Source organism: Anomaloglossus baeobatrachus, chromosome 4 (assembly GCF_048569485.1).
Source record: "Anomaloglossus baeobatrachus isolate aAnoBae1 chromosome 4, aAnoBae1.hap1, whole genome shotgun sequence".
NCBI lineage: Eukaryota > Metazoa > Chordata > Amphibia > Anura > Aromobatidae > Anomaloglossus > Anomaloglossus baeobatrachus.
In genome coordinates, this window is record NC_134356.1 from 530603046 (window position 1) to 530627102 (window position 24057).

General features: G+C 49.2%; 1 protein-coding gene across 4 annotated transcripts in view; it reads right to left on the reverse strand.

The window, feature by feature from the left end:
- POLG (DNA polymerase gamma, catalytic subunit) overlaps positions 1 to 24057 on the reverse strand; it is a 217455-nt gene that overhangs the window by 121888 nt on the left and 71510 nt on the right. For all 4 annotated transcript variants that reach the window (XM_075345933.1, XM_075345936.1, XM_075345935.1 and 1 more), the window contains 5 exons: positions 12672 to 12817; positions 12413 to 12539; positions 5915 to 6272; positions 5737 to 5823; positions 1273 to 1389 (listed from right to left, as the gene is read on the reverse strand). In XM_075345933.1, the coding sequence (XP_075202048.1) occupies positions 1273 to 1389; positions 5737 to 5823; positions 5915 to 6272; positions 12413 to 12539; positions 12672 to 12817 (835 nt within the window). The remainder of the gene's footprint in view (positions 1 to 1272; positions 1390 to 5736; positions 5824 to 5914; positions 6273 to 12412; positions 12540 to 12671; positions 12818 to 24057) is intronic.

Consider the following 24057-nt stretch of genomic DNA (forward strand, 5'->3'; position numbering starts at 1 on the left):
ATTGTTTCTGGTGCGCTCAACGAAAGTGTGTTGAAAGAGGCCAAAAACAGTCTAGTTTGATTCTGGCCGGGGCTATGTATATCGCACGCTTGCGGTCACGTGAAAACTGTTCCCGGTGCTGACACCGGAGAATCCACATAGCGTACAGCACGTGTAATGAGAGGATTATCAAGTCTGCAGTTACAGAGTAACACAGAGTGACTGCAGACTTATCGTTTTAGACCAGACACTCTCTTTAAAGGGAACCAATCACCAGGATTTTCGCATATAACCTAAACCCAGTACTATACTGGCACTATCAGGCTGATTCTCTACATACCAATAGTGGTCAGCTCGGATGTTTAGGTTGTAAAATCCAAGAAAGTCCCCCCCCCCCCCTCTTTTCCTTCCCCTTCCCCCTAGCACCTTCTTAATCCTTAATCCTTTTTTTTTCTCTCTCTCTCTTACTTTCCTTTTCTTTATTCTTACCTAATCATTTACTCTAACATATTTTCTTCTTAATTCTTGTTCTTAAAGGTTTCTCCCTATCTGTTCTATTCCTTCTTTTATGTACTTATGCTTTCAGTTTAGGAGGCCATGTAGGGTATTTAAAATATTAGAGAGTAGGATGTTTTTAGCAATATTGTCCTGCACACCCTATGTACAATTATTTCTGGAAAAACTCATTGTAATTGAATATGTGTCAATATGTTATGCTAATAAACACAGTTTGAACATAAAATCCAAGAAAGTGAAGTTTGTAAAATGAGCTGCTTCTTGAGTGACAGTTGCAGTGGAGCAGATAATATATTCATAGTTATCCCCTCCCCCTGTTAGAATTAGCATAAGTATTATACAAACAATTCACTTTGTCTAGCAGGACCTGTGGTGATGTCATACCCATGTGACCTTGTATCCAGCTTTGGTGGCTGAGGCCCCTCCCTTATTGGTCACATGGATATGACCTCACACAGGTCCTGCTAGACAAAGTGAGTGTTTTATATAATGCTTATGCTAATTCTAAAAGAGGGAGGGGATAACTATGAATATATTATCTGCTCCAGTGCAACTGTCACTCAAGAAGCTGCTCATTTTACAAATTTCACTTTCTTGGATTTCAAAACCTAAACATCCGAGCTGACCACTACAGGTATGTATAGAATCAGCCTGATAGTGCCAGTATAGCACTGGCTTTAGGTTATATGTGAAAATCCTGGTGACTGGTTCCCTTTAACTAAGAACCTAATGTTCAGTCTACAAGAAAAGTGTATTAAGTGCCCTTTCCAGACTCACTTTGTGCGGCAGACGATAGAACCAGCAGCCTGAAATGTTCACATCACTGCATGGGCCATTTCCATGGTGAAGAGGTGCGGAGTTTTCAATCTCTGGAAACAATTCAGTAGGGGGCTTCTGTCAGAGTAAATAGGATGTGGACTGTAAATGATTATAGATACAAAGAATGTAATGACGGATGAGAAATCTACTGATTAGGTCTCCTGTAGATCCTGTAAAAGGATCAAGACAAAAGAAAAACCCACAATGGTCAAAGAAATAACTTGAATCTGACAAAAGTAATACAAAATTAAAAATCTATGAAAATGAACAAATGAATGTCAAACATTGCTTTTCAACCATGCTTCCACAGAATTAAAAAAAAAAATAAAACTCATGAAATAGGCCTGGACAGAAATTATGGTACCCCTGAAAATAATGTGACAAAAGGGACAAGTTAAATCAAGGTGTGTCCACTAAATAGCATCACAGGTGTCTACAATCTTGTAATCAGTCAGTGGGCCTGTATATAGGGCTACAGATCCTCACTGTGCTGTTTGGTGTGTACCACACTCAACATGAACCAGAGGAAGCGAAGGAAAGAGTTGTCTCAGGAGATTAGAAAGAAAATTACAGACAAGCATGTTAAAAAGGTAAAGGTTATAAGACTATCTCCAAGCAGCGTGATATTCCTTTGACTACAGTTGCACATATTATTCAGAAATATAACATCCATGGGACTGTAGCCAACCTGTCTGGACGTGGCTGCAGGAGCAAAATTGATGACAAATCAAAGAGGGATAATACGAATGGTAACAAAAGAGCCTAGAAAAACCTGGGTTGACCTCATGAGATCTCAGTTCACTGCAGTGCTTCTCAGAGCAGTGTGTCAGGTTTCAGTCACTGCTCTCCCAGCAAATGGGGAACGTTCTGTTCTTCACTGACCGGGACAGCGAGTATGGGATCGTAATGCAACCCCCTTATTGGGTTACGCTGGACCCAGATTAGGGAATTTCCAGGGAAATGGTGAATGAGGGTGACTCTTGTCTTTATTTCTTTAATAATTTTCTCTTTTTAGATCTTTTAGGTTTGCATTTGGGGACTTCACTATGGATTATGTCCGACTTTTTTTTGTTAAAATTTGTAATAAATTGGTAAATGAGGGCTGTAGTTGGGGGGGGGGGGTGTTTGTCAAAAAAAACCCTTAATTTTTCTGTTTTCAATGACTGGATTATTGATGGGGTGGCTGGGCCTCCTCAACCTGAGGCTACCAGACCCCTGCTGTCCGCTTTACCTTGTACCTTGGCTTATAATCCAATTTGGGGGGGACCCCACGTTTGTTTTTTTAATTATTTAATTTTAATAAATAATTTAAAGCAACAGTGTGGGGTGCCCTCTGTTTTGGATTACCAGCCACGGTAAAGCTGCCAGCTGCAGTTTTCAGCTGTCTGCTTTACCTTAGATGGTCAACAAAAACAGTTCAAATCACCCCTCTTTTGCCCCACTGAAATTAAAACAATAAAAAATCCCACCCATTTTTATTGCCGCATTCAGAAATGCCTGATCGATCAAAATATAAAATAAATTAATCAGATTGGTAAAGGGCGTAGCAATAGAAAAATAATCAAAAAGTAAGAAGTACGCTTCTTTTTGGTTGCTGCAACATTGCAATATTAGGTGATCAAAACATCACATTACTCAAAAAATTGTATAAATTAAAAATATCAACTGAAGATGCAAAAAAATAATCCTCACGCAGCCCCTGATCCTGAAAAATGAAAACACTACGGGTCTCGGAAAATGGCAACAAAAGCACAATTTTTTTTTTCTTTTTTCTTTACAAATTTTGGATTTTTTTTTCGTCACTTAGATAAAAGTAAAACTACACACGCCGGGAATGATACACAGACGGAGCTCCAGGTACCCAAGGACCGCGGACAGCCTCCGGTCCAAGATCTACTAACTTCCCATGCAAGATCGACTCATCTGGAGAAATCTCCCCAGGTACTCATTACTCCGCAGGGTTGTTAAGTCTCCTCCTCCAGGAACAAGAAACCACTAGGTTTTTATTTTCATTAGGTTCCCCGTTTCTTGGCGTGGATACACTCTCATGTCCAGTGCTTTCATGGTGAAGGGAAAAAGTGTGCAATCTGTAAAATGTAGAGCTTACACCCAATGGTGTGCTTTCCACCCCTTCAGTCACACGAGGATTTGTGAGTAGTGCAGGTTTAAAACTGGGTTTTTGATTTTACTAAGAGGTAGAAAGCCTCTGAAAGCTGAGAAGGGTCAGAAGGACCAAAAGGGGGTATTCCCTTAATGGTTAGCCCTGGAATAGGTATTTTTTTCCTGTCTGTCGAAGTGTATCCCTAAAACAAGGTTCGCTATGGCCTTTTTGGAAACACAGTTGAAGTCACAAGTTCTCATCCAAAGGGTACGACTAATCTTGCTCGTGACCTCAGAGGAGCGGCTGGCTTATTCCAGATAGGAAAAAGAGAGGTTTTTTTCCAGCATGGGTCAATAGTGATGGGCGAACCCGAACTGCAAAGTTTGGGGTTCGTACCGAATACATAGTGTTTGTGCACACAATCCCGAACATGAGCTTTCCTGGGAAGCTCGTGTTACAGTTCAGGTCCATGGGCTGTAAAAAAACCAAAAAAAACAACAAACAACAAAACATTATTAAAAAACATTCTGATTATACTTACAGGTTCCGCGACGCGTACTGCAGACTCTGTCTCCTGGCCACGTCCGATCATTGCTGTGCCCCCGGGAAACCACTACTGCCTAAAAGACCTTCCATGATGTCATAGCCATGTGACCAGTCTGGTGTGAATGTTGTACAGACATTGGCTTACAGACTGGTCACATGGCTATGACGTCATCGAAGGTCCTGTAACCCGGGGGCACAGCAATGATCGGACACGGAAGTAGAAGCGGCCATGAGACAGAGTCTGCAAGACCTGTAAGTATAATGACAATGTTTATTATTATTAACTATATTCTTTATTTTACAGCCCACCGCCCCATCCCATAACTGTAAAGTCCAAGTTCGGTGTCCGGACGCAAGTTCGCGTTCTCAGAACCCGAACTCGATCTTTACAAAACGTTCGGGCGGGGCTCCTAAACGTGAACATCGGGGGGGGGTTCGTCCATCACTAGTCAACAAGCTTAAGCCCATGCCTCTATCCAGGGCCCTGACTATTCAGATCACTTACAATAGAAAATTCCCCTGTGATGTATTTTCTGATTGATCAAACTCACCTTGGGAGGTGAAAGGAGGAACAGATATGACTTGAAGAGAGAGCATTCTATAACAGGTAACTTAACTGGGGAAATCCTGATGATCTCCTCAACAGGCTGAGATAGGGAGAGAGCCCGATTTGGAATAAGAAGCACAAGTACCATGAGTAGAGGGTGGTTCCTGACAAGCATATGGGTAGAACATAGGCTGGGAGCAGGAAGAGCAACAAGGACTCAGGCTGGCAGGTGGATAATTTACACAGAGAAGAGAATTAGGTACAAACTATTATTATTATTTATTATTATAGCGCCATTTATTCCATGGCGCTTTACAATTGAAAGAGGGTATATGTACAACAATCATTAACAGTACAAAACAGACTGGTATAGGAGGAGAGAGGACCCTGCCCGCGAGGACTCACAGTCTACAGGGAATGGGTGATGGTACAATAGGTGAGGACAGAGCTGGTTGCGCAGTGGTGTACTGTACTGAGGGCTATTGTAGTTTGTAGGCTTGTTGGAAGAGGTGGGTCTTGATGTTCCTCTTGAAGTTTTCCACGGTAGGGAAGAGTCTGATATGCTGAGGTAAAGCGTTCCAGAGTATGGGGAGGCACGGGAGAAATCTTGTACGCGATTGTGGGTAGAGGAAATAAGAGGAGTAGAGAAGGAGATATTGTGAGGATCTGAGGTTGCGTGCCGGTAGGTACCGGGAGACTAGGTCACAGATGTAGGGAGGAGACAGGTTGTGGATGGCTTTGTATGTCATGGTTATCTTTCCCCAACAGGAAAAGAAAGATTAGCACAGGGAAGAGTCTAGTGACCCCCAGTCCCCCAGCCCTATACAGCAATGAAGGCAGAGCCCACTAGGATTCAGCAGGGTGAGGACACGGTGCACGTCACATGCTTCTCGCGTGGTGAGGACCAAGAGAAGGAGGAGAAAGGTGCTGAGGGTTGAGCGAGGACTGAAGCACAGTACAAGGTTGGGCCTGTGGACTATGGGGCCAGTGGATTACAGATGGACAGGTGCCAAGAAAATTAATAAATCAATAATTCCTTACACATTTCTGAGACTGGCATAATAAGTCGCTTATTGTAATCTTTGAATTGGTGAAACAAAATTGATGGCTCAAGACAAATGATTTGCACAACTGTAATTCTGGACATTATTGCATGTTCGATGTCGAATGTGCCTAAGAAAATAGTTAAGGTTTCCCACTACACTAGAATAAAAAGAAAAAAACCTACCAGTTTACTTTTGTTTTTCTTCTGTGAAGTTGCTTTGGTCGATCCTTCAAGGCTCATTTCATTCTCCAGTCGACTGAGTTCTTCTACCTGGAAATAAGAACACGACTTCCTGAGCAAAGTCACTTCAAGGAGAACCACATTCTCCTATTTCCTAAGACACATCCATGCGGTATTCTACCTTTTGCCAGATACTGCTGTCCTCAGTAAGCATGAAATCATCCTGTACATTTAAGTCACTTTCCCCTGCGATGCCACTTGCTTTATTTTTGCAATACTCAATGTAGATATTTTCAATTGCTGTGTAAGGGCAGTCATTATTAACATCATACTCATTATCTTCACCCTGAATAGCCGAAAGGTTGTCTTTCCGTCCTGGAACAAGGTATCCCCAGCCATGCTTATCACAGAAGTGGAGAGGAAATCCATCCCAAGTCAGACGCATCAGTTTAGGAGTCAATCTCATCTGAAGACTGATCAGGCTTGGACCAGGAACCCACTCAGGATCACTCAGTTTTGGGCAAAGCTTACGATACCATCTACAAAAATTAGCACAATGTAATCTGACCATAGCCATGAAGTTATTTCAAAGGAAAATTAAACGTTAGCAGCTTCAAACAACGCTAAAATAAAAACTCTATATGTGTTACACTAGGAATAATGGGAAATTGGCTGAGAACTGTTGTAAGCCCCTATTAAAAACCTTAGTATAAAGTGATCTAAAGTTAGGAAAGCTAATGGGGAAAAATACAAAGCTATAAAGATGTAGAAAATGAAAGGTAACATGTCACAACATGCAATCTGCCCACAGTACATATGGTTGGGAGGAGGTGCAGGACTACACAGATCTTTCCCGATGTGCCCGGCCAGGTTTTGAAGCACCACCATGTTTCAAATGAAGACATAAGTTCATGCTGCCTTTAGTTAATCCAGCACGTGTCTAGTTACAGGTTCCTTTTAAGTTCCTTTATATAGTAGGATTTTTGTGTACTCATCGTAAAATCTCTTTCTCTTAGTCTTCATTGGGGGACACAGGACCATGGGTTATGCTGCTGTCACTAGGAGGCTGACACTAAGTAAACAGAAAAAGTTAGCTCCTCCCCAGCAGTATAACCCCTGAGCCGGAGGCGGGCTCAATCAGTTTAGTGCACAAGCAGTAGGAGGAGAACCAAACAATCCTGGATAGAACAAGGTAAAAAACTATGACGAACAGTCGTGTGACCAGTGACCTGGGAATATGGGCACTGGGGAAACAGGCATGTCATAAATAACAAAAAGCACAAGCAGGGTGGGTGCTGTGTCCCCCAATGAAGACTAAGAGAAAGAGATTTTACGGTGAGTACACAAAAATCCTACTTTCTCTGTCGTTTCATTGGGGGACACAGGACCATGGGACGTCCAAAAGCAGTCCCTGGGTGGGAAGAAAACCATCACCGGAGATAGGAAGTAAGTCGCTTCCCCTTGCCGGGCTGACCCGGACCTACAAGCGCCTACGTTGTTACAGGTGTGCCACTGCCACCCGCAAACCTTACACCAAGACTGGCCTCTGCCGAAGCTTGAGTGAGAACCTGTTAGAAACTAGTAACGGTACGCCGACTAGATCGGGTGGCGGACCAGAGGACCTGGTTGACCGACGTCTGGAGCCCAATCGTTCAAGGGTGCCCCTTGCTCGGTAGACCGCGGCGGAAGTCCGACCTTCATGCGATAGTCTTCGCATATGGAGGACGGGATCCATGTGATATTCAGGCCCTTGGCGCCGGCCTATGCTTCCTGGGAAAGGGTGGAAGGATGGACTGACAGTCGGTGTAACCGACAAAAAAAATGGTGTCCTGCAGACACGAAAGACTAAGGGCTCGTACCAGCCCTAGAACGAACTATGCCTCTTTCAGGCTGCGAGGGGAGCCTAGAACCGACAAAAACGAAACCTAAAGTCCTCTTCTGGAAGGAAAAGCCGAGGTGTCTCGGACAGAAACGAAGGGTTCTGGCTGGAGCCCCCCCCCTTATCCTGCTGGCGGAGCGGAAAAAGGGGGAGAAAAGACTACGAGAGGGCTGTCCGCCCTGATGCCGTCTGTAACAACCAGATGTCCACGAGGAGCCCACCTATCAAAACAGGTGGGAGCAGGGAAAAAAGGGGTACCTTGAGCAAACTCATCACTGGATTATGGTCCCACCTTTCTAGTGAACGATGAAAAAACGCCGAGCCAGATGGACGTTTCTCTGCGCGAAGGCCCTGATTGATGGAAAGTGAAAAGTCTCTGAAGATGCGGTCCTCACACCACAGGGGGAGCTCTTTCCAAGTGGAAATAAATCTTCGAGGGAGCTGGATTCCAGGCCCTCCTCAATGTCTGTCATCATCTTGTTCACAGACCTGACCGAGCCAGCATCCGGGATCCACTGGTGAGGCCATGGAACCTGGGACTTCTGAGTCCTGGTAGAATCTGGCGGTCTGGAAGGAGCCACGGGGCATCTGCGAGGAGATGAGTAAGTTATGCGAAACTATGCTCGCCTGGGCCACTCCCGAGCTATCGCCTGCCTAGGTCCCTCTTGAGAACCCTCGAGATCATGGAAAGCCGCGGGAAGATGCACGAGAGCCTGAACAGGCTACACGACCGGTCTAGGGCGTCGCCCTCTAGTCCAGAGCAGGTAGCGTACTCGACGCACCATTGACTTGAGAGTTGGATCGGAAGGCCAAAAAGTCACGACTGGGGGTCTTCCTTCGCCAGAGATCTGGCTGTTGATATCCCTGTTGGAGCCCTTTACCTACGCGAGACCTATCCTACCGCGGAAATCGGCCGTCCAAACGTCCACGCTCGGGATGTGCTGCCGAGATTAGCGAATGAAAGAGCCCGTCCCAGAGCAAGAACCTCTTGGCCTCTTCCCTTGCCATGACGCTCCCTGCGTCTTCCTAGTGGATGATGCACATCACTGCTGTGGCATGGTCCGACTGGAACCTGACTGGACAATACGACCCAGAGAAGAAATTGTAACCGGGCTAACCGAATGGCTCTGAGTCCGGAATGTTGAAGGGGAGACGACACTCTAGGGGTGTCCCTCGGGACCGTGCCGAGGAATGGTGGGGTAGCATACCCTAGTACGGGAGGCTGGTGACGGTTGATAATAAGCTCCAGAGGAGGAAAGGGAAGCTTCCCAGGGATGGTTGCGAAGATTGGTCCTCTAGGAGGAGATTGGCCGGTCACCCTCGAAGACGGAAACTTCCTGACCCCGTTCTTCAGTGTGTTCCGTTGGAGAGTCCGGGATGAAATCTGGTATGTGCACCATCGCTAACACCGCCACAGACTGTCGAGGACTCGCAAAGCAAAAAACCGAAGGGAAAAAACGGGAGCAGGAGGCAAAGAGCCGCGGGACCCTGTGCCAGGAGGGAAACTGCTCCTGCGTGAGGAGTAGCAACCCTTTAACGGCTCGAATACCGTGCCTGAGGAGTGATGGACCGGGCCGGGTCTGGGAGGACTCCTTCCTGTAGCTCAGCAACCCTAGTAGCGAAAAGTGATGATGATGATGGTCTAAACCTCAAGGCGAGGATCCTTGAAGGGAGACTCTGGGTCTCCCGGTCGTTCCTGGGCAGAGAGAGCCTGAGGATGCGTAGGGATCGTGATCCCTGCAAGCACTGTTAGAAAGCTGGGACGGTCTGCAGCCACGCAAGGCGGAGACGGCTGTTGTAGGGATAAAGGCTCCCTGACGAACCTAGCGTGAGGGAACGAGTCCTGGTGCATCAGGGCCGATGCCGGGAAAGGGATGTACCCTTCCCTTACGTAGCAAGTCTACCCTGACGTAGCCTAGGGGATAAACTGAATTCGCCTATCTCCGAAAGGGCGATCCCGAGAGCCGGAAAGGAAGTCGGCGACTTCCTAGATGTCGAATCTGCGTTCCTGATCCCGAGTCAGAGCTCTCGACGGGTAGGTACACTGATGTTAGAGGCTCAGGCCGTGTAGCGGGCAGACACCAGATTTTGTGAAGAGAGTGTACTCACTGAAGCTGATAACCAGTCCTGGGTCGGCATAGGTGGAGCGCGGACCGCTGCGTAGAGTGTCCGTGGAGTCCCTGCGGAGCGCCACGATAGGGACGAGAAGCCAGGAGGAACCCAGGCGGGTGAAGTACAGGATAGCGTGCCCCTTCATCCCGGAGCCCTCTACGAGGAGGGGTAAGACAATATAAAGGACTTACCGCTGGTGAAAATTGTGTCCGGGGAATATCCGTGATCACGCCGTCACACGGCGAACTGGATGTCCACTGAAAACCCGCAGGGGCCCCCACCTTCCTGTCTGCAAGGTGCCATGCCCCCTCTCTCCAGAGCCCTCTGGGGGAATGATAATGACAATAACACGACTTACCGCAGGTAAACGCCGTGTCTGGTTGTTGTCTGCGATTACTCAGCGACTCCAGTGTGGCATGCCCATTCTCACCGAGACCCCTTTTTGGAGAAGGGAATAAAGACGATGACAAGACTTACCGCTGGCAAACGTCGTGTCTGGCAGTTGACTGTGAGCACGCGGTAACTCAGCGAGCTCTGGATGTCATCTGAGCACATCAAGGGTCCGCTCCAAATGACTTAAGGGGGACCTGCGTGCATGTAGATAAGAGGGCTGTCCGTAGCCTTACGGCCTGACTCACCAATTCCAGCGGGCCTTTAGTCATGCGCCAAAACATCCAGGTCCTGCTCGGAGTCCAGCAGAGGTGGAAAGCCTGGGCCATCACCCGAGAGGTCGGAAGACTGCCGGAGAAAAGGCAGTCTGGACCTGGGGAATAAGGTGGAAAACAGGGGGGCCACAAAAGACGAGACCTGTCGGGTCCGCTTCTAGCATAGGGAAGGTCCCTGGTACGAGACTCACCTCCCCGAGGGGATTGCGCTAGACCTATGGAAGGTATAACCGAGTATTGGCCGGGGACGCAGCGCATGCGCGCGAAGCCGAGGGACGGCGGCGAGGGGATCTATGGCCTGAGACAGGGCATTAACCCGCCGGAGGGGACTAAACTAAAATCTCGAGCTGGGAGCGCGATATAAAAAAGGGTGAAGCAAAACAAGTGCCCGAAAAGTACTGTAAGAGTTAAGGTGTAAAAAACTCATGTATGTAAAATTTTTTAATAAAAATCGACCTAAAATAAAAAATACCCACTAAAGAAAAGTGTGTTTTATTTTCTCCCCCGGAAAAAGAAGGTGATGCTGCGGCCTCAGTAAACCCAGACTAGTAGTCTGGAATAAACTCCCATTCTCTTTTTTTTTTTTTTTTTCTTTCTTTATTTAAAAAGGACGCTGTGAGCGGGAAAAAAATATCCCCCACTCCCCAAGTGATGCCTGGAGCACGGCTGAGGGCGGGAACGGAGAGGCCGGCGTCCAATAGCGCCGTGCGGGAGGCGGGCCTGGGGACGCCGAGGACAGGGCCGAAGCCGGGGGCTAAATTTTTAAGGTGCCGGGGCGGGCAGAGGCCGCGCCGGCGGACCCGGCCGCAGGCGGCGGCGGAGAGGATCCTCGGCGCGCTGTGCGGGATGCGGCCTGGGCACGCCGAGGACAGGGCCTACGCAGAGGTACCGTCGCGGGCAGAGGTAGCGCCGGGGGAGCCGACCGCAGGCGGCGGCGGAGAGGATCCTCGGCGCGCTGTGCGGGATGCGGCCTGGGCACGCCGAGGACGGGGCCTAAGCGGAGGTACCGTCGCGGGCAGAGGTAGCGCCGGTATCCTCGGCGCGCTGTGCGGTAGGCGGTCTAGGGGCCCGAGGACAGTGGCCGAGCCGCGGTGCCGTTGCGGGCAGAGGCAGCGCCGGCGGACCCGACCTCAGGAGCGGCGGCGTTTGAAGCTGTTAAAGGTACAGGGGCAGCGCCGGCGGACCCGGCCGCAAGCGGCGGCGGCGCAGCAGCGATGCGGGGCCGCCCGCAGTCGGCAGGGAGCTCCACGTACGCAGCGGGGGGAGTCCGGCGAGTAGGCCCAGACCGGGGCCTAAATTTCTGCAGCCGTCCGAGGGGGGAGAAGGTAGGGGTCCTACCTGATCCGCGGCGCGCTGTCCAGTGTGCAGGCTGAGACTCTGCACATGCTCCTGTGTGCTCCGCTCAGCGAAGGGATGGCTGCGGGCACCAGGAAGCAGGCTGAAGAAGGCGGGGAGTTGGACGCCATTGGGGTGGAAGCCCCTAAATGTAGCAGCGTTGCGGGCCCCATCCAAAAAATCCAGATGCGCTGCGGAGGTCCAGTCCCTGCTGTATGCCCCTTGCGACCCTTTGGGGTGGTACTGCAGGGTGAATAGGGGTGCCCAGGAAAGTTCAGCCCCGCGTGCCAACCGGGGAGTGGTACCGTGGAATTGGACGGGGGAGAGGGCCCGACAACTCAAGCCTCTGCGACCCAGGGGAGTGGTACCCACACGGGCTGCGAGAGCTGAGGTAAAGAAAAAGATACCTGCAGAAAAAGAAAATTACCACAGATTCGCCGAGAAAAAATGAAAAAAATAACGCAAAAAATCAAGTGGCTGAAGGGGGCCCAGTCGGCCCACATCAGCCTCCTACGACACTAAGCAAAAAACTGATTGAGCCCGCCTCCGGCTCAGGGGTTATACTGCTGGGGAGGAGCTAACTTTTTCTGTTTACTTAGTGTCAGCCTCCTAGTGACAGCAGCATAACCCATGGTCCTGTGTCCCCCAATGAAACGACAGAGAAATATCTTTTGTATCCATCACTTACCCAGGATGCCCTGGCAGATGTTGGCTTCTTTTAGGCAGGTATGGTAGAGTTCTCTCAATAATATCATCCAGGTAAACTTTACCAGGAAAAGGCTTTGACTCTTCTTCTTCACTGGGAGGTCCAGAATCTAGATATATTGAGATTATTGGGGTAAAATTAAAGCCAATCCGCAACAAAGTCACAAAAGAAATTGAGGAAAAACCATGTACAGAAAAGTGGTTTATACTATACTAGTGCCTAGGAATATTCGTGTACTTACCATCGTGGGGGTCAGTGACATCCTGGCTCCTTGGATTATATTCTGGTATAGATTTCACATCTTTCTTCTTGCTAGGTTTCACCTTCTTTTGCTTGAATTCTTGAACATCCCACTCTAAATCCCAAAGCCATGGATCCGTTTTGTATCTGGTTTATGAAGAAATACATATAGCATCAGTATTATACTGTCCCAATCACTGCAAAATACTCTTACAGTGTTGTAAATAGAGTATTTACTGCAATTTCAAGATTAGAGAGACCAAACTTGGAAAAAGGCCCCGAATCAACCTTTTCCAGGAATTTTAGGTAAATAGTGACAGGAATCAGCATAGGCTTCCTCATGAATGTTGTTCTTGAAATGCTGATAAGAACGCACTTTGCACTTTCTACAACTCCCTAAGATGCTAAGATGGAATGCTTTTCCTCGTGCAAAGTGCCAATCCAACGTATAGAACACGCAAAACTCCTCCAGGGATTTCTATTTGTAAATAACCTATTCAAAGAGGAGAATAACTCTTGTGCCGTTTATTGAATGCGGCAACCCTAAAAGTCAATATCGACCCTTTAACGATTCGGATCACATGACTGAGGATAAAAGGCCTAAATCAGACACTCCATTTGCAGATAAGTGCCCTTGGCAGAGGCCCTCACCTAGCCAAGCAGAGGACCTGCTTTCCACTGATGATTGGCAAACACTCTTAAACACGTGTCTGCAATTAGAGTGTCTGGTTTGGCTTTATAAGTCAAGTGGCAAGGCTTGTTAAATGGTCGATTTGACTTTTAGAATTGCTATCCCCAATAGGTGGCACATGAGTTCCTGTCCTCTACCTCTCTGAAGAGGATATTTAAAATGAGAGCAACTCCGTCTGCAGACTGCTGTTTACCAGCAGCCATGGAATAAAGCCCCCTCATGGGATTGGTGTCCTATCAACATGACACAAGGTAAGATATACATATGCACACTGCCAGACCTATTGACAAAAACTCTGCAGTCAATGATTTTATTTGGCTTGTGGAAAATGTTGGCACAAAAATAATGCATTGGAAGCCAATATCAAACCCATAGAAAATCCTAGAATCAGTGCTGATTTCCACCTGCCCGAGGTTTCAGTATCATATTAGAGATACATCACATTAGATAGAAGAATATATGGGAACACTAAGGGGTACTTTGCATGTTGCGACATCGCTACTGCGATCTCATCGGGGTCAAATCGAAAGTGACACACATCCTGCGCTGGTAACGTCGTCACAACGTGTAAAGCCTAGAAACACCGATAAACGATCGTAAAAGCATCGAAAATCGGTGATCTGTGTAGTGTCTGTCATTTCCATAATTTCGCTGCAGCGACAAGTACGATGTTGTTCCTCGTTCCTGCGGCAGCACACTTCACTGTGTATGAAGCCGCAGGAGCGAGGAACATCTCCTTACCTGCATCCCGCCAGCAATGAGGAAGGAAGAAGGTGGGCGGGATGTTTACGTCCCACTCATCTCCGTCCCTCCGCTTCTATTCGCCGCCTGCCGTCGCTGTTACGCCGCACGACCCGCCCCCTTAGGAAGGAGGCGGGTCGCCGGCCAGAGCGACGTCGCAGGGCAGGTAAGTGCGTGTGAAGCTGCCGTAGCGATAATGTTCGCTACGGCAGCTATCACAAGAGATCGCATCTGCGATGGGGGCGGAGACTATCGCATTCGGCATCGCTACAATCGGCTTGCTATGTCGCAGCGTGCAAAGTACCCCTTAGACTACAAAATACCTGAGAAAAATATAGTCTACAACCTAACACTTAAGTCACTGTCTATAACCCCCTTCCCAAAAAAAACCATGTTCCTTAATATCTGGTGCATGTGTATGGAGCGGGTAGAGGTGAAGAACCTGCTACATACAAGATGTGTAGTGGTACCTGCCTCTAAGGCTGGGGCCACACGGGGACTACTGCGATCCAATTGCATGACACTCGGCTCGTGCTGGCAGTACAGCAGAGCCGAGTGTCATGCGTGTGTCCTTGCTACTGAGGTCCGTTCGTGCGAGCAGACCTCAGCTGCGGGGGGCGGGCCGGCACTCAGGAGGGGAGGGAGGGATTTATCTCCCTCTCTCCTCTGTAGCCGGCTATTGCCATTCTCGAACTGCACTCGCGGTACACCGGTGTACCACGAGTGCAGTGCGATTTTTCTCTCGCCCCATTCACTTGAATGGATGCGAGAGAAAGAAGGGAATTTTGTTTACTTACCGTAAATTCCTTTTCTTCTAGCTCCTATTGGGAGACCCAGACAATTGGGTGTATAGCTTCTGCCTCCGGAGGCCACACAAAGTATTACACTTTAAAAAGTGTAACCCCTCCCCTCTGCCTATACACCCTCCCGTGCATCACGGGCTCCTCAGTTTTGGTGCAAAAGCAGGAAGGAGGAAACTTATAAATTGGTCTAAGGTAAATTCAATCCGAAGGATGTTCGGAGAACTGAAAACCATGAACCAAAAGAACAATTCAACATGAACAACATGTGTACACAAAAGAACAAACAGCCCGAAGGGAACAGGGGTGGGTGCTGGGTCTCCCAATAGGAGCTAGAAGAAAAGGAATTTACGGTAAGTAAACAAAATTCCCTTCTTCTTTGTCGCTCCATTGGGAGACCCAGACAATTGGGACGTCCAAAAGCAGTCCCTGGGTGGGTAAAAGAATACCTCGATAAAAAAGAGCCGAAAACGACCCCCTCTTACAGGTGGGCAACCGCCGCCTGAAGGACTCGCCTACCTAGGCTGGCGTCTGCCGAAGCATAGGTATGCACCTGATAGTGTTTTGTGAAAGTGTGCAGACTAGACCAGGTAGCTGCCTGACACACCTGCTGAGCCGTAGCCCGGTGCCGCAATGCCCAGGACGCACCCACGGCTCTGGTAGAATGGGCTTTCAGCCCCAAAGAAAGCGGAAGCCCAGAAGAACGGTAGGCTTCAAGAATCGGTTCCTTGATCCACCGAGCCAAGGTTGACTTGGAAGCCTGCGAACCCTTACGCTGGCCAGCGACAAGGACAAAGAGGGCATCTGAACGGCGCAGGGGCGCCGTGCGAGACACGTAGAGCCGGAGTGCTCTCACCAGATCTAATGAGTGCAAATCCTTTTCACATTGGTGAATTGGATGAGGGCAAAATGAAGGTAAGGAGATATCCTGATTGAGATGAAAAGGGGATACCACCTTAGGGAGAAATTCCGGGACCGGACGCAGAACCACCTTATCCTGGTGAAAAACCAGGAAGGGGGCTTTGCATGACAGCGCTGCCAGCTCCGACACTCTACGGAGCGATGTAACTGCCACTAGAAATGCCACCTTCTGCGAAAGACGTGATAAAGAGACATCCCGCAGCAGCTCGAAAGGTGGTTTCTGAAGAGCCGTTAGCACCCTGTTAAGGTCCCAGGGTTCCAGCGGACGCTTGTAAGGTGGGACTATGTGGCAAACTCCCTGCAGGAACGTGCGGACCTGCGGAAGCCTGGCTAGACGCTTTTGAAAAAATACGGATAGCGCCGATACTTGTCCCTTGAGAGAGCCGAGAGACAAACCCTTGTCCATTCCGGATTGAAGGAATGAAAGAAAAGTGGGTAAGGCAAAGGGCCAGGGAGTAAAACCATTATCAGAGCACCAGGATAAGAAGATCCTCTAAGACCTGTGATAGATCTTGGCGGACGTTGGTTTCCTGGCCTGTCTCATAGTGGCAATGACATCTTGAGATAACCCTGAGGACACTAGGAGCCAGGACTCAATGGCCACACAGTCAGGTTGAGGGCCGCAGAATTCAGATGGAAAAAACGGCCCTTGTGACAGCAAGTCTGGGCGGTCTGGGAGCGCCCACGGTTGACCCACCGTGAGATGCCACAGATCCGGGTACCACGACCGCCTCGGCCAATCTGGGGCGACGAGAATGGCGCGACGACAGTCGGACCTGATTTTGCGCAGCACTCTGGGCAGCATCGCCAGAGGAGGAAATACATAGGGCAGTCGAAACTACGACCAATCCTGAACTAATGTGTCCGCCGCCAGAGCTCTGTGATCTTGAGACCGGGCCATGAATGCCGGGACTTTGTTGTTGTGCCGTGACGCCATGAGATCGACGTCCGGCGTTCCCCAGCGGCGACAGATCTCTCGAAACACGTCTGGGTGAAGAGACCATTCCCCCGCGTCCATGCCCTGTCGACTGAGAAAATCTGCTTCCCAGTTTTCTACGCCCGGGATGTGAACTGCGGAGATGGTGGAAGCTGTGGCTTCCACCCACTGCAGAATCCGTCGGACTTCCTGGAAGGCTTGACGACTGCGAGTGCCGCCTTGGTGGTTGATGTATGCGATGGCAGTGGCGTTGTCCGACTGGATCCCGATCTGCCTGCCCTCCAGCCACCGATGAAAGGCCAATAGGGCTAGATACACTGCCCTTATCTCCAGAATATTGATCTGAAGGGATGACTATCGGAGTCCAGGTTCCCTGAGCCCTGTGATGGAGAAAAACCGCCCCCCCACCCTGACAGGCTCGCGTCCGTGGTGACCACAGCCCAGGTGGGGGGTAGGAAGGATTTTCCCTGCGACAGAGAGTTGGGAAGGAGCCACCACTGAAGTGACATCTTGGTTGCAAGGGAAAGAGAGACGTTCCTGTCGAGGGAAGTCGACCTCCTGTCCCATTTGCGGAGAATGTCCCACTGGAGTGGCCGCAGATGGAATTGCGCGAAGGGCACTGCCTCCATCGCTGCCACCATCTTCCCCAGGAAGTGCATGAGGCGCCTCAAGGGGTGTGACTGACCCCGAAGAAGAGATTGCACCCCTGCCTTCAGCGAAAGCTGTTTGTCCAGCGGTAGCATGACTACTGCTGACTGAGTATGAAACTCCATCCCAAGGTACGTCAGTGATTGGGTCGGTGTCAACTTGGATTTTGGGAAGTTGATGATCCACCCGAACTGCTGGAGAGTCGCCAGAGCGACGGAAAGGCTGTTTTGACACGCCATCTGAGAGGGTGCCCTGACCAGAAGATCGTCTAAGTAGGGAATCACCGAGTGGCCCTGTGAGTGTAGGATCGCCACAACAGATGCCATGACCTTGGTGAACACCCTTGGGGCTGTCGCCAGGCCGAAAGGCAAAGCCACGAACTGAAGGTGTTCGTCCCCGATGGCGAAACGCAAAAAGCGTTGATGTTCGGGTGCGATCGGCACATGGAGATAAGCATCCTTGATGTCGATCGATGCTAGGAAGTCTCCTTGTGACATCGAAGCGATGACCGAGCGGAGAGATTCCATCCGAAACCGTCTGGTGCTCACATGTCTGTTGAGCAGTTTGAGGTCCAGAACGGGACGGAACGAGCCGTCCTTCTTTGGCACCACAAACAAGTTGGAGTAAAAGCCGCGACCATGTTCCTGGGGGGGAACAGGGATCACAACTCCTTCTGTCTTCAGAGCGTTCACCGCCTGAAAAAGTGCATCGGCTCGCTCGGGCGGCGGAGAGGTTCTGAAGAAACGAGTCGAGGGACGAGAGCTGAACTCTATCCTGTAACCGTGAGACAGAATGTCGCTCACCCATCGGTCTTGAACATGTGGCCACCAGGCGTCGCAAAAGCGGGAGAGCTTGCCACCGACCGAGGATGCGGTTCAGGGATGCCGAGAGTCATGAGGAGGCCGCCTTGGAAGCAGTGCCTCCTGCGGCCTTTTGGGGGGCGTGACTTGGACCGCCACGCATAGGAGTTCCTCTGGCCTTTCTCCGGCCTGCTGGACGAAGAAGATTGGGGCTTGGCGGAGGGACGAAAGGACCGAAACCTCGATTGTATTTTCCGTTGCTGAGGTCTCTTCGGTTTGGACTGGGGTAAGGAGGAGTCCTTTCCCTTGGATTCCTTTATAATCTCATCCAATCGTTCGCCAAACAAGCGGTCGCCAGAAAACGGCAAACCGGTTAAGAACCTCTTGGAAGCCGAGTCTGCCTTCCATTCGCGCAGCCACATGGCCCTGCGGACTGCCACAGAGTTAGCGGATGCCACCGCTGTACGGCTAGCAGAGTCTAGAACTGCGTTCATGGCGTAGGAAGAAAAGGCTGACGCCTGAGAAGTCAAAGACGCAACCTGCGGAGCAGAATTACGTGTGACCGCAGTAATCTCAGCCAGACAAGCTGAGATAGCTTGGAGTGCCCACACGGCTGCAAAAGCCGGGGCAAAAGACGCGCCCGTGGCTTCATAGATGGATTTCACCAGGAGCTCTATCTGCCTGTCAGTGGCATCCTTTAGCGATGAGCCATCTGCAACCGATACCACAGATCTAGCCGCCAATCTAGAGACTGGGGGATCCACCTTGGGACATTGAGCCCAACCCTTAACAACGTCAGAGGGGAAGGGATAACGTGTGTCAGTAAGGCGCTTAGTAAAGCGCTTGTCCGGAACCGCTCTGGGCTTCTGGACAGCATCTCTGAAGTTAGAGTGATCGAAAAACGCACTCCGTGTACGTTTAGGGAACCGAAACTGGTGTTTCTCCTGCTGAGAAGTCGACTCCTCTACAGGTGGCAGCGGGGGAGATATATCTAACACCTGGTTGATGGACGAGATAAGGTCATTTACTATGGCGTCCCCTTCAGGTGTATCAAGATTGAGAGCAACGTCAGGGTCAGAGCCCTGAGGTGCGACGTCCGCCTCGTCCTCCAGAGAGTCCTCAAGCTGGGAACCCGAGCAGCGTGAAGAAGTCGGGGAAGATTCCCAGCGGGCCCGCTTAGCCGGTCTGGGACTGTGGTCCGGGCCGGAGTCCTCCACATGAGACCTAGGGCCCCCCCTGGGAACGTGCTGCGGCGCGGACAGAGAGGGGCCTGGAGGCGAAGATCCAACAGGGCCCGGGGCCTGTGGAAGGACCGGTCTGGACTGCAAAGCTTCAAGCAGCTTGGCAGACCATTTGTCCATAGACTGAGCCATGGATTGTGAGAGTGACTCAGAGTTTTTCAACAAAAACTGCAAACTCTGTCCCTGCCGCCTGGACAGGGGGAGCAAGGGGTTCTACCTGAGCCGAGGGGCCCACTAGTGACCGAGGCTCCGGCTGAGCAAGCAAAACAGGGGTTGAGCATTGCTCACAGTGAGGGTAGGTGGAACCCGCAGGTAACTTAGCCGCACAAGAGGTACAGGTCGCAAAATAACCCTGTGCCTTGGCACCCTTGCTCCTTGTGGACGACATGCTGTTGTCTCCTAGGAGAGTGATCACTGAGGGTATATGGGAAAGGGTATACAGCCCGACCGAACAGAAATATATATATATATATATATATATAAATACGTATCTATTCCGGCACCCTAGGGGGACCAGCACCGGGTGACCGGTGTGGCTTACCGACCGCTAAAAAGCGGAGTGTGTGTCCTCCAGATTCCCTGCCTTAGGTCTCCCAGCGTTGCAGAGCTCTTTCCTGGAAATCCTCCACAGGCAGAATGCCAAAAAAATGGCTGCCGGAGCTCTCTGGGGTGGAGTGGGGCCGTGGGCGGCGCTAGAAAAGTGCGGGAATCTGGAGTCCCCACAGTGATCAGTGAGGGGGGAGGAAACATATAGGATGCTCCGGCCCTCACAACCGACGTCAGGTCGGCAGTCCCGCCCTTACCCCTGATAGACAGGCCCGGGAGCGGGAGTTTTGCTACTAGGCCGCAATTGAAGCCGGGGACTAAATTTAAGACCGCGGCCGACAAACAGGCGCGGTCGGCGCGGAAGTCCGCCGGCCGTCGCAAATAAGCAGCTGCTGCAGCGTCCGGGATGAAGGCGCTCCATGCACATCCCCCATGGGGATACAGAGTACCTTAGTGATGCAGGGCCCGGTCCCTGAGGATAAATCAACTCCTGTCCGACAGATTCCCACAGGGGCTGCGGAGAGAGCACGGTCCCAGTGAATGGATGACCGCTCAGGATCCCACTTCTCCCAGAGCCGCTAAGGGATGGTGAAGGAGACGGCATGAGGCTCCGGCCTTTGTACCCACCATGGGTACCTCAACCTTAACAGCACCGCCGACGTAGTGGGGTGAGAAGGGAACATGCCGGGGGCCCCGTGGGGGCCCACTTTTCTTCCAACCGATATAACTAAAATGAGAATGCATGAGTGGATGTGTGCCTCCTTCCACACAAAGCATAAAACTGAGGAGCCAGTGATGCACGGGAGGGTGTATAGGCAGAGGGGAGGGGTTACACTTTTTAAAGTGTAATACTTTGTGTGGCCTCCGGAGGCAGAAGCTATACACCCAATTGTCTGGGTCTCCCAATGGAGCGACAAAGAAAAGAGTCTCGCATTACAATCGCAGCATGCTGCGATTGTTTTCTCAGTCCGATTAGGGCTGAGAAAATAATCGCTCATGTGTGCTGACACACAGGCTAGAATTGGTCCGAGGGGAATGCGATGTTTTATCGCACTCCACTCGCACTGTTTTTCTCGCCGTGTGGCTTAGGCCTAACTTCAATAATCAGAACCATCTTCAGTCACTGCTGTTTATACACTTACATGCCACTGTCAATCTCTGACCACTGCATTTAAATGGTTGTGACATGCATGAATGCCAACCTGGTAGCCCATCACTCTCTTCTGCAATGCAATCGCAGGGATTTCGATGCATTACCACGACCACAACTAAAATATATACATAAAAGGTGTGTGGCTTGGCTGGCCTTTATGAGCAGCCACACCTAAACAATCCCTGGATTCACAGCGACCTATCGGCGGCATGAGCATGGCTGGATTGGCCACCAAAAAGTAATGGGAGTCTGCATCCTGCATGGATATAGAGATCCAAGACGGCACCGATGCGCCCTCATCAGGTACCAGGGTGGGAGATATAAACAATGTGATTAAATAAGCTGGCTTTGCCAGAACTCCAGCCAAATGCGTTGCATCCCATTATGGGTCACAGACACAGTCTGGTATGGATTCTAATCAACCCTCTGTGATCATGGAGGAATCAGGGGACCATGCTGCAAATAACTTTGACTGGATCTGCATGACAGAGTGACAAAGGAGTGATTTTATCTCTATGCATTTCAGGAGTTTGAGCCCCCTTCTTCAGGAAAGGAATCACTCTGTTTCACACTAAAAAAGTGTGCATCAGTGATTCCTTTCCTGAAGAAGGGGGCTCAGACTCCTGAAACACATAGAAATAAAATCACTCCTTTTATTATACAAATGTTTTTTTGTATTCTTCCTGTTATGGGCAGCACAGCGATATTGCCTTCTGCTTCTCCTGTCTATACTGAGAATTTTGTAAAATGGCTACTTTTGATGTCTGGTGCCTACTAGACCGCTACCAAACAGGAGCTCCTCCGAGTCCGGTCCTAATTAAGCTTCTTCATTGCAAGGAAAGATATGCTATCCTAAAAGCCGCCCGCAATAAAGGGGACATCTCACTCAATGGTCAAAAATTGTCCTTCTTCCCAGACTACCTTCCTACTGAAGTCTCAAAGCAGAGAGCACAGATTTTTGGATGTAAAATGCCATCTATGCAATCTGATAATTTTCTACACTATGCAGCAAAATGCATGAGTGGCAGCTCTGGGAGAGACTGTCTTTTTTGAACATCCTAAAGGAACACTCCGTTGGATGGATCTAAATGAGCAAAGAATCCTTTTAGATTAACAATGGTGACTTCCTACATCTTAAGACATGTGCCATCGGTGATTATCCGATTTACTGTTGGAGTTATATTCTTTACTAACTAACCAAGGACCCAGTGGACTCTTGTATCCCTTTCACCATCCTACAATGGTGGGCTCCCAAGAAACATTTACTTTGCTCTTTCAGTTCACCCGTCTGCTCTATACTCAGTTTCTGGATGGACTGGTGCCTTCTTCCATCTGCCCCGGTCAGATGGAAATGTAATTTTATGTTGTTTGTTTCTTCTCTGGGATTTTGTGTCTTCAAAATGTACTGTATAGTTCTCAATGCCGTCGAAATTCATTTCAAGACTAACTTTGTGTCTTACTTGCTATGATTCTTGCTGGTGTACATGGGGGCTGGAAGCATTTATCTCACCTAAATTTTTCAATCCATTTACAGAACAGTGCATTGGCTATCCACGTCAAGTTTCTCTCATGGAATGTCAGAGAGTTGGTTGATACTTTTAATTGGGAGGCTATTCTTGACTTTATTCGGGATCAAAAAACAAAAAAACTGACCAGCATCTCCAAACAGAATAAAGCAAGTGTGAACAGGGGCAAGTTGCTATGACTGCATAATACACAGATAAAAGAGTACAGCAGCACTTTGTAAGTAGCAAGAAATACGTGAACATTGAGCATATGAAATTTCAATTGCATTATTGCTACATGGAATATACTGGTCAATTCATGGGAGCCCATCAGGCAACGTGACCCTCTTTGACAGGACCCTTAACTTAACATCAAGCCTCTCCCAGGCGAAAAGCTAACATGTTTATGGGTAGGACGACGACGACGACGACAACAACAACAACATAAATAGCCTTTTAGCCTGGGAGAGGTAAGATATTAGGTTAGGGGCCCCATAAAAAAAGGACACCTTCAATGTTCACATACACTACTCACAAAAAGTCAGGAATATATGGCTTTCGTGTGAAATTTCAAGATGATCCTACAATGCACTTTAACCTTTCCAGGAGAACTTAACGTGACCTTCTATAAACTCTTGAGTGCACATGTCCAACTGTTCAATGTTTCAGCACTTTGTGCAAAACATGTTCTCCAACCAGGAGCTTAAAGGGAACCTGTCAGATCCCCAGAATCACCAGCAGCTGTGTGTACCTGTCTAAATTCCACGCCTAACAATCCCTTTATTACATTGCACACAAACAGCTCTTTAGAAAAAGTATTTCTAAAGTCCACTGTTGATATACAAATGACTAGTAGATGGGGCGCATGATTGGAAGTCTTCAGAAGACCTTTGATCCTGTGCAGTGCGCCGCTCAAAAGCTGGGACGTCACGTAAGCTCATTGATATGAGGGGGAAAAAGCCATGCGCATGTGCGAGCTTTGTAAAGCACTGGCGATGACGCCGGATCTTGCAATTCATATTATCTATTCTAGATGACATGAAATATTATGCATATAGATTTGGTCTTAGGTACTGAATATATACATGAAATCACACAATTTACTTCGGAAAACGCCATATTTACATCAATTAAAGGGGTTCAAAAGCTGGGGCTCGAGGGCTCCAGAGGATATCTCACATTTTATTGGGATACCTTATTAAGGAACTTTCTAAACTGCAAAGAGAGTTTGAAATACCCCACTCTGAATATTATAAATACCTCCAGTTATGTCATTCGTATTAGGGAGAGGGGCTCAGGTAGACCTGTTGAAGTGCTTGTATAGCATGAAACGGCCATCGTCTGCTGTGCTGTGCATTTCCTCCTACCTCCTGCCGTTTAATGTATCACCTTGTGTTATAATAA